The sequence below is a fragment of the Acipenser ruthenus genome, chromosome 28 (genome assembly GCF_902713425.1).
Source record: "Acipenser ruthenus chromosome 28, fAciRut3.2 maternal haplotype, whole genome shotgun sequence".
NCBI classification, from domain to species: Eukaryota; Metazoa; Chordata; class Actinopteri; order Acipenseriformes; family Acipenseridae; genus Acipenser; species Acipenser ruthenus.
This window is the reverse complement of record NC_081216.1, coordinates 22,500,748-22,514,778: the sequence shown is the minus strand read 5'-3', so window position 1 is coordinate 22,514,778 and position 14,031 is coordinate 22,500,748. Positions and strand designations below refer to the sequence as shown.

Below are 14,031 nucleotides of genomic sequence, written 5' to 3'. Positions count from 1 at the left end.
AATCTGAAGCACACAGTGGAGGTGTGCCATTTTCAAGAGGATAGCTGGGAACTAACCAGTTACTAGTGTTGACAAACTCAATACAAAGAAATGAAACAATGCAACACATGAAGGCGTGTCAGGGCTGCGAGACTCTGCTAGTGATCATGTGATCTGATTTGAAAAAAGCCTGAAGGTTCAAATCACACAACAGGAAACTTACTGAATCATAAACTTCAGAGCTATTGTTTCCAAGGCTACAGTAAAGACCTTCAAAGACCCCAAAACACTCCTGATAGCGTACTGTACATACCAAAATGTGTTAAAGGAAGTGTCCTTAATGATTAAAAAATAATAATAATAATAATTTTGCAATATCAGTTTTATAGGCTTTTCAGATTTCTCCTCATAAATATGCCTTAATTATGATCAATCACTTACCTTGATTTATAATACAGAAGATGACTATGATTTTTTTTGTCATCCTTTTTAGTATGCTGGTTTCCTGCTCTTTTATTATTATTATTTATTTCTTAGCAGATGCCCTTATCCAGGGCGACTTACAGTCGTAAACAAAAATACATTTCAAGATATTGCAAGATATTGCAAGAGAGTGGAGGGAAGGAGATGAGTGAAGTTCAAAACAATTACTGCTATTTCTCTTAAAAGGGAAAGGCATGTCTCTTGTAGTCAAATGATGTAAATGAACGATCCTGAGGGTTTTCTTTAGATCTGATATACTGCGTACAACGGGGTTTGAATGAAAAATTGTCACAAAAAGCAACACACCAGCAATCTCACATTCTTAAGGTGCCATTTATGAGGCATCTCCAAGTGAAGTGCAATGCAGTAGTTGCAGACATATAGGTGTGTTTAGTGAGGTTAGGAAGTACAGAATCAGTCTGGGTCTGTCAATGTTACTTGTGCCATTTACACAAACGAGTGTGCTAAATACTGCAGGTGCTTCAATTTTGTCTCCAACCCCTGTTCTGTGCATAGACCCCCACAAAATTTCCTCTTGGATTATGATGTGTAAGCTGTGATGAGCACTATCTAACTGAGAAGTGGCCAATTATTCTCACCAATCACAAGCCCCTAGGGTTTTTGGAGGAAACCCAACCCGTCAGGAAAATACAGGACGTGACATTGTCACCCAGTTCTAGGTTTTCATAAACAGCTATAGAGAAATTAAATTCCACATGACTCCCAAGAGGCAACTCAGGTGGAATATACATTTCCCAGCATGCCCCGAGGCCACCACTCACACATGACCATTGTTTAAAAGACGAAAAAGATACTATGACACAGCAGCAGCAGCCTTAAAAATAGCCATGCAGATTGGGTTTCCAAATATAGCTGTTATGTATTCACACAGGTCACAGAGTGGCCAGGATATGATTTTGCAAAGCTGACAGCAAAGAAATTAGATCCCTGCTCACTGATTAGTGTAGATGCAGCCAGGCTCTGGAGGTAGAGTAGGTAAAGAAAGCAGGTCATTCCAGTTCTCAGACTCTCTCTTACGAATATCAAGCCTCACCTGCTTGTTCTCTCCAGTCTTAATCAAAACAGTTTTGGTTTGACACACTTTCTCTGATGCAACTTTAAGCAGGGCTCCCTGGGAATCAAACTAGATTACAGCTGCCTTTCTACAGATCAGAAGCACAAGGTAGGTGGCCTTTGGCTTCATAAAACAAGTGTTTGCTATTCTGTATGATATGACATAGACATATTCCACACTTTATTCTTATGAAATGCTTGATCAAATTGAATTCATCATGTACTAGACAGTGCAGCGCAGGCACTTGTTTTAAAGGCTGACCAAAACTTTACAACACCATACTGTAGGTGTTACTTTATTTATAGATATGTTAGCAGCAGAGTACCTGGGTGATCTGTATCTCGGCTATTTTTGCTATTTTTTTATTCTGGGTCCATTCATAAAGAAGGATGGTATGACAATATGAGTCATGAATAATAAAGGTGTATAGAATTGTTTCTTTTTTTATAATTTCAATGCAGCTTAAATCCACACTCAGAACTATTAATAAAAAAATGGGCTCTAATCACAAAGCATTTACAATAGCGCAGTGCTAAGTTGGCAGTGTTTTATTTTTATATCACAATTTTTAAATTAACCCAAGTTAATTTAAAACTGTTTTCCTTTCTACTTCAATTGCCTACCACCATTTTCAATATTTATTTCCCTGCCAATCACGTCTTGACTGTCATTTGTGCTTCCTCCCCGTCTCCGCTGCTGACAAAGCTCCTGCCTCACTTAACTTTTGTTTTGTTTCTTTCTTAATCACGACTTGCGAAAGGTTTCATTCCAAATGAAAGGGCCCATGGAGCTATGCAGGCTCTCTGTACAACCGCTATTGTCTCTGTTGAATTGAACAACTCTGACACAACACACTCTGTATAGTAAAATACTCCATGCCATGCGGCAAATATTGTCTTGAGTTCAGCATTGGTAACATTGATGTATTTCCGAGTTTAACAGTTAGACATCGAGAGCTATTTAGATTCTATTATATATATAGGGGTGTCCAGCGCGTTTAAGTGATCAAGCATAATTTGGTCTGGGTTTACTGTACATAACAGCTCATGTTTTAATCAAGGTACTTGGTGAGGTGAGCTCTGGACTTCACTAACAGGTTGAATATCAGACTGAATCGTGTTATTACTTATTTTAGCAAATCTGGTGACGTAAACAAGTCATCTATTTAAGTACACTCATTTTGACAGTCAAGCGAAGCTGACAGTTCAAACAACATGGCTTGCTTTTCCTTTGAACACAAGGTGGGGCAAACCAGAACAGCCAGATTTTCTTGAGTAATTTACAGATTCTGGAAATACAGTGAATGCATTCTCCACCCCAAGCACTGTCTGGCCGTCTCTGGGACCTACGCCCTACTGTACTCTATATGGAATTCAGTAGAGAGGACAAGGGTTAAACCGAGCTGGAAGTCTTTAAATAACTCATTCTGTTTAACAGGTTCTGTGCTGTGAGGGGTTGTGTTAAAAGGTATTGATAAGAGAAAGATACATTTGGATGTGGAGCGAGACTTATATCTGTATTCAAGAGTAACATAGATGGTAGTTTAACCCACCCATGCCCAGTCATCCCCTGGCTTCTCAGTTGAAACTGCAAGGGAAGGTTATAGTTGGGTTATGTTTCAGTAAATGGTGCCCCAACGGTTTCCTGATTACTTTCAATCAATAATTGCCTTTGGTGCATTGACGAGATTCTGTATAATCATTACGCAATGACAAGGACGAGATTCTGTATAATCCTTAGGCATTGACAAGGAAGAGTGCAGAAAAAAAGTTTTGGCAGGTAGCCTCTGATGGATATGAGACAGCAAAAAAAACAAAACAAAACAACTGCTCTTACAATGTGCTCCTACCGCTGAACCTCTTGTTCAGAAATATATTGTTTGATGTATTATTTACAATATGGCATATTCATTATTGTACTGTGTGTTTGTTTTTGTGTTCTTACTGCATGTTTTATTGTAAACTCGCAGTCAACATCCACACATGAACAACATGATGCTGCTAACATATTTCTATTGAGAGCCAATACAGGCCAGGCCCCTTGTTGAATCAAGTATGCACACTCACAGCTAACCTGGAGAAATATAATCAGAATTAGGCTGCGAGCCTGGAAATCAAATCATGCTGTGTTATTGCGACACCAGGTTATATTTTAATCATGATTGATGTTTCTTATTATTTATTAAAGGTCCCTGCAAAAAGATACCTTTAATATATATCATATGACCTACATTCCTGTTTTTCAATTCCAATTTCTTTTTTAAATCAATTCTCAATTCCAATTCCTTTAAAGGAACTGATATTTTAGAGACAACATCATTGAAGTAATGTGTTGACATTTTTGTGTGTTCATTTTTTATGAAGACAAGCTGTGATAATTTCTACAAGAACATTCCCTCAACACACTTGAATTTAATATTTTTGTTTCTTTTTTAGGTTCTTGAAAGAGAGACTATTGCTCCCAGTAAAGATGGCTTTTCCCTTGACACTTACCACTGCAGTGCTTTCGATCTTTGCCCTCCAAGGGGCCACACAATTCCAGAGTTCAACCTCCCCCCCCGTTGGTATATTAACCACCAATCCTGCTATAGCCATAGAAACCTCTTCTACAAAACCACTCCAGGACACAGTCCCACCAGCATCAACAACAGCAGTTGAACCTCAACATGCTTCAACCACGGAGAGAACAACCAGTTCCGAAAATTCATTTTCCACCACAGGATCCACAACAGAGTCAACAACAGCCCTTACTGTAGCCACTGAGATCACAACCCATGCCCCAGCCACGCTTAATCCAACAACTCCAGAAGGCAACTATTCAATCACAGGCGCCGTCTCATTTACCACCCCTAGCAGCAGAAATGACTCTACAACTCCAAGCGGTAACTTCTCCACTTCTACCCCAAGCGGAAACCTCTCAACTTCTACCCCAAGCGGAAACCTCTCTACTTCTACCCCAAGCGGTAACTTCTCAACTTCTACCCCAAGCGGAAACCTCTCCACTTCTACCCCAAGCGGTAACTTCTCAACTTCTACCCCAAGTGGTAACTTCTCAACTTCTACCCCAAGTGGTAACTTCTCAACTTCTACCCCAAGTGGTAACTTCTCAACTTCTACCCCAAGTGGTAACTTCTCAACTTCTACCCCAAGTGGTAACTTCTCAACTTCTACCCCAAGCGGTAACTTCTCAACTTCTACCCCAAGTGGTAACTTCTCAACTTCTACCCCAAGTGGTAACTTCTCAACTTCTACCCCAAGCGGTAACTTCTCAACTTCTACCCTAAGTGGTAACTTCTCAACTTCTATCCCAAGCGGTAACTTCACCACTACTACCCCAAACTTCTCAACAGCAGGTAACTTTTCGACAGCAACAACAACAACAGTGAGTGGTACGACTGTGAACACCACGCCCATGTCTACAGCTTATCCAGGGACCAACGACAGCAGTACAACACTCAATTACATAACTACCACCAACATTCCAAGAACAGGGAACCTATCCTTTCCTTTCAAAGGTAAGCCTTGTGATAATTGTACTTTAATAATAATAATAATAATAATAATAATAATCAATTTTATATAGTGCCTTTCATGTACAAAGATCACAAAGCACTGTACAGTTCAATAAAAAAGACATAGCAGACATTAAAATTTAGGGCTATACTCACATTTGCTAAAAGCTTCATATATGCCACCGGCTATTATCAAAATATGGGGAAAAGATCTAATCTCAGAGGATGGGCCAATTGATTGAGATACAATCTGGCATAATATGAGGGCAGCAGTGTGGAGCAGTGGTTAGGGCTCTGGACTCTTGAGCGGAGGGTTGTGTGTTCAGTCCCTGGTGGGGGACACTGCTGCTGTACCCTTGAGCAAAGTACTTTACCTAGATTGCTCCAGTAAAAACCCAACTGTATAAATGGGTAATTGTATGTAAAAATAATGTGTAAAAAATAATGTAATTGTATTTAAAAATACTGTGATATTTTGTAACAATTGTAAGTCTCCCTGGATAAGGGCGTCTGCTAAGAAATAAATAATAATATGTTTAATGTGTCAAAAAATCATAATCATCAGCTAATTCATTTCAAATTGTGCCACAGGACATACTAGACGCCTTATAAGAGATAACGTGTGGGCATCACCTCATACTCACTTTGTAACCTCTGTTCTCTAAAAACACCTGGCAGTTTAATGCACATGCTTTGAGAATGACTAACATAATTGGGGGAGACTTGCCATTAGATCCAGTTGTACTATTACTTAATGATGATTCAAGACTTCAAATGCTAGAGCACCAGCAGAAAATTTGGCTTGCTGGATTGACAGCAGCAAAGAAACTCACCACTCTACATAGACTACCTTTGCGGTAGTGGTGGTCATGTTTCAATGACATAGTGATGTTGGAGCTATCTACCGCCAGGATAAATATAGCAAAAACTGCCACTTTGGAGACTTGGAGGGGAGCGTTGTCTACCTGATGCCTAGTTCCTGTGTCAAATTACTTTCTTACCATCGTGCACAAGCGCCGAAACTGATAAAACCAGTGGCTTCCGTCTCCTTTATAAAACATCATTATGACTAAAACATAACGTCATGCATAACCTTTAAAAAAACGCACAGTATTATTACCTATCTTATTACCTATTTATCAGCCTTCTTTTTGACTAAAAAGCAGTGAGCAAAAACAGCTCCAATTAACTGCTGCGTTTCACTGAAAGGGGGAAAAAATGGTAAAAGCAAACAGGTGCCAACCTCAGAACACAAGAAGTTGACTTCTGTAGTATCAGACACACCAATGTCTTTGATTTACAAACAATAAAACCTTTTTTTTTATCTAGAGGTAAATACAGAGGGGAAAACAGTGCAGATACTATGAGAAAAAGCTTTGTGAAAGACAAAACAGCAAATTGCTCTGCCGTATCTGAAAACAACAGTTTGGTGTTGCCAATAAAGTGGGTTTCATTCCTTGACCCTTTACCTGAAACTAGATTAGTTTTCCAGTTGGATGTCCCTTGTTACCAGGGACAGGGGGGGAAGTGTGACTGACAAACACAAAGACCGTCGAGTTTCACCAGGCCCAGGGAGGAAGAGCAGCCAAGCTCATTCATGCTGGTTTGATTCTTTTTAATGGCAGAGTTTTATAAAACTGAGTTAATCCGAGGGGGGGGGGGGGGGTTGTCTCCCAATTTAAATTAAATTTTGTACAACAGATTTTTGGTGGTAAAACACAACCTCTAACCTGAAAACTAACGTGAGACCTTATCTATTCCGTTGTGTTTTTCAGATGCCACTCCTCACAGTAAAGAAAATGATGATGGTGTCGCAGTGGGGGCCATTGTTGGAACAGCCCTAGGAATCTCACTAGTGGCTCTGGTCCTCTACTTCATATTTAAGAAGGCAAAATCAGAGTCCTTCAGTCACCGCAGACTCTATGAAGACGTGTCTGCAGATCCAGGTACCGTTAGGAACCCTGATTGGTTGTAACAGTATTTAATACCGATTAGTATACAGGGATTAAACAACACCACACCATTTTACTTTGACAGCAAAGTGTAATTGCTATTCCATTAAGCTCTTCATCTGCTACCAGAGTGGATATAAATACGGGATTGTGCAAGTATTTGTTTATCACTGATGCACTTAGCAGCTCTTTAAGAACCCCACAGTTAGGTTCAAGAAGACTTGCTTCACTTAACTTCTCTAAACAACTAAGAGCTTCGTTCAACAGCTTTCACAAGAGGCAAGGTAAAAAAATAGGCAGCAGCCACGAATAAATGTCCAAATCAGCCATGCATTTTCCACAGCCGTAGAAGTACATTTCAACAGTATTTCAGCATCTGATTCACCTTTTAAAATATGTATTGGGTTACAGCTTGTTTAGCCAATGCATCCCTCAACTGGCTGCATTTTGCACAGAAAGGCTTTAATACATCTAGTGGCCCCATTAAAGCATAGTAATAATAATCTGATTAATTGGGCTGTTAAAGTACTTAGAGACCAATTATTCTTTCAGTTGGGTTGGTTGTTAATAAAAGTTGCTAAGCATTTTGCCAGTAGGAAATACTGGAAATGCACAAATGCGCTCCGACCTCAGTTTTCTCTCTAAGGGGTAGGTATGAAAGCTGCAGGCAATTGCGACACTTGCATCAATTTGTTAAGAACTTTTGAAAGCACGTTTTAAACAGTCGCAATTGTTGCTGGCATTTCCCAGTCAGCTTTTTCTCGTGCGTTGCCAGTTGTGCTCAATGCATTTTTGAGGCGAACAGCCAAATACCTATTTTTCCCTAAAAGCAAGGTGTATCTTTTCATCAGTATGCAGTGTCGTTAATTAGTTTTATCTCTTAGCTGTGCTTCTCCATTGAAACAAGGATCACTGCACTTCCCAGACATGCACACATTCATTTTTTTTTTCTTTTTCTCGCAGTTCTCCGACTGGACAGCTCAGCCGATCAACTTGATCTACGCTATGAGGGATCAGCATACTACAATCCTGGAGTCACTGGGGACTCTATCCAAATGGCCAACATCCACTCACAAGGGCAGGATGCTTAGTGGACCTGGACAAGAATGGGCTTACCTAAAAAAAATGAATGAACACAACCCAGATATTTATACTGCAACTATCTTCTTAGAAATAAATTAATAAACACCAAGTATCTGACAAGTTGGCTCATATTACAGGCTTAAAAACCAACCCCAAAACGTTCAATTAAATTTTCAATTCAATGTTGACTGTCGCGTTAGGAAAGTACAACTTTCCTTTGGCAAGAGAAACTGCCTTTCTGTAAATGTCCAAAGCTACCAGTGAACAGACATCTGCAAGTTTATTTAAAATAGGATTGAAAGCTAGCTTTAGAGAGACTGCTGTAACGTTCCCAGGCAAGAGCACAATATTTACTGTTCCACATTACAGCAGTGAAGTAGGCACTTATTGGAAATACCTGTACAGTAGAAATCAACAGGACTAATGGTTGTTATAAATGTTTGGGGGCATAACAGTCACTGCGTTCACATACCCTGTTTTATTTTAGTTTCATGGTTAAAACCAATTCACTAATTTTTAGCTGTAAAAAAACATTTAGATTTTGTAACTATTCACAATAATAATAATAATAATAATAATAATAATAATAATAATAATAATAATAATAAACACTGAATGCCTGTATTCTGTAATGCTAGCATTATGAAAACCATTTTACTGTAATGCAACACTTACGGTAGTATTAATACTACATGATTTAACTAGTGGTTAAATAGCATATTTTGGGAGCATCTTGCTTTCACACACACACACACACACACACACATTTGTTTGGTGTTTGTGTAACAATGAAATGCATCTGCTTTCTTTAAGGAATAAAATCCAACACTTTTAATGGGAAAGAATGGGGGACGGAACTGGGGTGAAAAATCAAAGAAAGGCTGCCTTACCCCATATCGCCATAAAAATCGCAAAGAAGACAGTTCCTCCGTTATCAAAAAGATGTGTAACCTGGAAGAACATAAATGAAAAATACATCCATTTTTTTTTTAAAGTAGGAAGCAGCTGTGTTCCAAATTTTAGAATTGTGGTTTTAAGATCAACCACTGTCCATATCATTAAAATACATTTTGAGAACTTCATCATCAGACAATGCCCTTGTAACAGGAAGATGCACCTTTTTACATATTTAATAATAGCGAAAGGAAAAGTTGTTAAAACATGATACCAGCACATCCCCAAGAAGTTTTTGTCAGCTCATTTACACACAAATGTGAGCTATTTATTTATTGCAGCCATTTCCATTGTTGTATATACTGTAAACATAGATTCATTTGTTTAGAAAAATATATTTTCTTACAGCAAAATGGAGATGCAAGTTTCTTCCTGGTATTACAAAAAGTTGCTCAGATCTGTACACTCTTTAGGGGGACGTGGGTTAAGAAAGTAATAATAATATAGTGGGCAGCATTAGTTAAAACAATTTCTAAATTAAGAATGAACTATTTTGTATATTTTCACTGTTTAAATAGATCTTAATTTTCCCCTTCTGTGTAAAATATACTATTTGTTGTGAAGCATGTCCCAGCTGAAAGCAGGACTGCATATTCATTAATGTTATCAGGAAGTGTTAAAATTATAAGAGGCTCTGTATTTTTCATTCCACAGCACAACTCATGCAAGCTTTCCCATCTGAAAAAGGTTTTGTATTCTGTTCTACAACATTGTAAAGGTCTCACCACTAGAGGGCATTCTGCAAACACTAGGGCTAGTTTGTACTGTCAAGCAGAAACGGCACAGCCTGCCTTTACAGGAAATGTAAGCCTATAGGAAGATAAATATGTTGCCTACATTTTGGTGTGAATAAAACAATGCTAATCCCAGTTGCTGTGGTTTTGTTTTGTTTTAAAATGATATTACTAAGAAAATGCCAGCTTAATTGTAAATAGAAATAACAACAGGCAGTTTCTATAGAAACCAGATTACTGGTAAACAGAAAGAGATTGAAAATAAATAAATAAATAAAATAAGGCCAGGTTTTACATATTACAGATTTAAAAGATATGACGTTCATAAAACTGTGACTCCATTCATTTCTCCGGAGTGACACTCATCAGTTATGAGGCTATAATTATGCATGTGCTAGTGACTGGGGAGCTTGTAACTGAGTATCTGCATCAACACTACAGCTCCTAATGGAGACTGCATGGCAATGCCCTCTGCAACATGCATCCCATTTCCCAGATCACTCGACACTGTAATGCCTATTTTTAACTTATAACGAGGAATACAAGATGAGTTCTAAATCACAAATCAGATTCAATTTTCACTATATATTTCTTTATCTTTTCTGTACACATAACAACATGCTGGAGTTTGCTTTAATTTAGCTTTCAGTACTTTTTAGAACGGAAGGCAGGAAGCACTTTTTTTATACAGAGAGTTATACAGGCATGGAACAGCCTACCAGGTGACATAGTTAGGATCTAAAACACTGGGAACATTAAAACAACACTAGATTCTGTCCTATTAAATGAGATTCCCCCTAGTAGTGGCGAAGGGAGTGCTAACAAGGGCGAGAGCCTTGATGGGCTGAACAGCCTTTTCTCTTCCCCAAACCTTTCTTACGTTCTTATGTTCATTTATTTATTTAACATAAGATTATACAAATGGCATTATTATTGCTGTAACGTTTATGAAGAAAACATTAAAATGTAACTTCCTGCTGATTAATGTTCACTACTCCTCACTTGCAGTATGAGTTTCACAGGCTTACACAGATGGTGTTTGAGATGCATGGCGCTGAGAGATCAGACTGCTGGCTGGGGTTGTACATTCTTAGAGGATCTGTTCTGCATAACTGATGAGAAGTGTTATTTTATGATGATGTATTTGGATTAAAGCTTCTACACTCACACTCCTTGCTCACTGTCACTGCCAAGCTTAATCATTTTAAACTGTAGTATAGCAGAAATGTTTTTAAATAAATTTCAGGGCTGGAAATAAGACTCCCATTGCATAGCAGTTTCACCCATTCCAGGTTTTACTATGTGCTTGATTAGCCACAGCGTATAGGTAACAAGCTCAGGTGTGTCTTATTAAATTCATAGTAAAACTATGAATGGATCAAACTGCTGTGCAATGGGAGTCTTATTTCCAGCCCTGCATTGTCCTAGTCTTACAGTAATTAGCCTCAGTAATTTTTCCAAAGCCTGTGTGAGTGTGTGCCCAACCCCCTCTTACCATCTCCCCTTGTGGTGCCAATTCAACAGCAAAATATCCCAATCTACAGTAGTAGCTGCAATAAACGAGGCTCGGGCTAGGGTTGCCACCTCTGAGGTACACAAAACCGGGACACTGGAACAGAAGGGTGGTTGTTAAAAGTTTAAACTCTTTAGAATTCCTACAGTCATCCAATAGTTAGTATTGATAATAAGCCTATTACTACAGGACTGACACCCAGTTCATATTGTGCATCTATTGCTTAAATAGTATCTTGATTTATTTAACTTGTGCTCAATTTAGGTTACTGCTGTAGTAATCTACATGGATGTGGATTAAAATATTAGATTAAATATTGGATTAAAAAACAGGATATTTTAGTGTCCCGGGAAAGCATCCTTAAAACCGGGACGATCCCGAGAAAACAAGGACAAGTGGCAACCCTAGCTCAGGCCCTGCATCTGAAGTAATGGCTCACCTTTGCGTACACACAGCTATCACTGAGCTTCCAGAATGAACAGTTGCGTTCACACATGGGGCACATGATAGTGTCGTTCGCTTCACAGATCTCCTTGCTTGAGGAATTAAAACAAACAGAAACAAGATACAGGTCAGGACAGCATGAAGCAGGTCGAAGCGCTTTTATAGCAAAGAAAAAAAAAGGTTTGTTATGCCATCTGTGATCCCTGCGCTAAAATTGAACAGTGTACTTATCCTGTTATCTCAACAAGGAGTCTGAACCTGCTGTTTGTAAAAAAAATAAATAAATAAATAAATAAAAAAAGCAGAACATTTTGCAGCTGGTTCTGTACTCTACTGCTGTCACTATCGTTGATTTTGTTAACATACGGTACTGTAACATGCAGGAACTGGGGATAACCATCCACATGTCTAATTTTCAATTTATGCTGTTCAGATTGTGAAGCTGTTTGGGGGTGATTCTAAAAAGACTATTGTTTCAAATTATATTATAGAAAATTGCCAATCCGATATTGGAGTAATTACAGCATTTTAATTTAAATAAATCCTTATACTAGGATTTGTTAAACCCGGGGGTTTAACACACAAACCATAAAACAAAATAAAAAAATGAATGGTATTGCATTAAAATAATGAAACCAGTCTTGTTTGATTTGACTTGTTACTGATTGTTGTTGTTGTTAATTTGGCTGTAGTGTTGTTGCTGCTTCTGCTACGGCTGCTCCCAACAGGCTCCTCATGAAAACCAAGTAAATAAATATATAGATAATCAACGGGAAGCATTTGGCAGCCAGGAAACAAACCTAAAACAGCACACTGAAACAGCACACATATTTATAGGAAAGGGGTGAAGGGAATAGAATTTGCATTGCTTTTTTAAAAAAAAAACTGTGCAGCTGGTTGATGCTGCTGCTCAATAGAAATTCAAAGATAGAAGTGTCTTAATTAAGAGCTGATGATACCTTTTGGGTCAATTACTTATATACCGTAAAAACTAGTGTATAAGTCGCAGTGCTGTATAAGTCGCCCCCCGCCCCCCCCTTTTTGAGACAACAATTTCAGGAAAATAGTCTATAGGTCACACCGGTGTATAAGTAGATCCTCCCTTTTTAGGACCCCTTAAAAATACCTAGAAAATAGACTTATACAAAGGTTTTTACAGTAAGTATTTTTACAATGGGGTTAATATAGTTAATTGCTTAAGTGCAATACCTCAATGAAAAGCTGTCAACAAATGACAGAACTGTAGCAGTGCTGATAACCTCAAGCACTGCGATGCACCTGTAATTTAACGTTGTTGTTACTTTGGTTTTTAGTGGATTGACAGGGGTCTTGAACTTATGGAAAGTAAGTTTAGGATGCCTAGCAGTTCCCTACTTTACTCCCACAGGGCATTACAGTGAAAGGTGTATCCATGCAATGTCTTACCTGACTTGGCTTGAGTCCATCGTGAAGAGCCCGTAGAGAAAGACAAACAGCCCAACGAGAGCAGCAGGGATCAGCATGCCAGTGTACCACCCCAACCAGGCGAAATACAAGCCGATCTTCTCCCCGAAGTACCGTCTACAGGGAGGTAAACAATAAATACACAGGCAGCGGAAGAGCAGCAGACAAGAAGGTTTTAGGGTCACTGTTTCTAATCTCCATTGACGGATCAAGTGACAATCTTGGAAGAAACATAAATCTTGCAGTTTGGTGAACTGAACAGTGTTTTTTGCTTTGGTATTAGCCGCTGTGTAGTCACCTATACTGGGTCTATGTACAGTATGAGATTATGGTAGAGCTAATCACATGCCATGATTCCATGCACCTCCCTTATAAAAGTCTTCCATGGTATTTTTGCACAGCATTTTTGCACTTTTCCCATGTTTTTCCTATCGTTAGACTATGCATTTACCAAAGTATACCCTGGTTTGCCATGGTTTTAGTATGCTTTACTATACCTTTCAGTGCTTTACAATGCTTTCCTATGCTTTAAAGTTCTTTTACTGTGCTTTATTACACTTTACAGTGCTTTTACTATGTGACATTTTGGGCAAACAAATGGATTTCAGATAATGAGGTCTGTGACCTTTTTTTCTAGTGGCAACAAATATCACTATCAGCAACATCAATGCATGTTGCATATTTATCTGTTGAAAATCTCTATTGAAACACCCCTATCCTATAGTTAAATGGACATGAACATATTGAATACATTTCTTAAAATTTCCTATTTGAATGATCAGTAATCTATCTTTTTTTTAAAAAACATTTAAAATCTTGTGATAAAATATGCATTAAGAAGTGTCTCTAAGGTAAACGAA

The 14,031-nt window shown here is 38.4% G+C and overlaps 2 protein-coding genes across 3 annotated transcripts in view; one reads left to right on the top strand and one right to left on the bottom strand.

Moving 5' to 3' along the window:
* ano3 (anoctamin 3) overlaps nt 1–14,031 on the bottom strand; it is a 77,296-nt gene that overhangs the window by 12,155 nt on the left and 51,110 nt on the right. For both annotated transcript variants that reach the window (XM_034057815.3, XM_034057816.3), the window contains 3 exons: nt 13,154–13,288; nt 11,724–11,820; nt 8,974–9,034 (listed from right to left, as the gene is read on the bottom strand). In XM_034057815.3, coding sequence (XP_033913706.3) covers nt 8,974–9,034; nt 11,724–11,820; nt 13,154–13,288 — 293 coding nt within the window. The remainder of the gene's footprint in view (nt 1–8,973; nt 9,035–11,723; nt 11,821–13,153; nt 13,289–14,031) is intronic.
* On the top strand, nt 1,463–8,980 carry LOC117435000 (uncharacterized). Its single transcript, XM_034057818.3, has 4 exons — nt 1,463–1,645; nt 3,973–5,051; nt 6,824–6,994; nt 7,964–8,980. Exons 2-4 carry the CDS (start codon nt 4,007–4,009, stop codon nt 8,089–8,091), a joined length of 1,344 nt encoding a protein of 447 aa, XP_033913709.3. The 5' UTR covers nt 1,463–1,645; nt 3,973–4,006; the 3' UTR covers nt 8,092–8,980.

Bases quoted from the DNA above. Each gene is read 5' to 3' on its own strand.
- LOC117435000 (XM_034057818.3), top strand. From the start codon at position 4,007: ATGGCTTTTCCCTTGACACTTACCACTGCAGTGCTTTCGATCTTTGCC. The intron at 5,052-6,823 runs GTAAGCCTTGTG...TGTGTTTTTCAG, and splicing joins CCTATCCTTTCCTTTCAAAG to ATGCCACTCCTCACAGTAAA. The intron at 6,995-7,963 runs GTACCGTTAGGA...TTTTTCTCGCAG, and splicing joins AGACGTGTCTGCAGATCCAG to TTCTCCGACTGGACAGCTCA.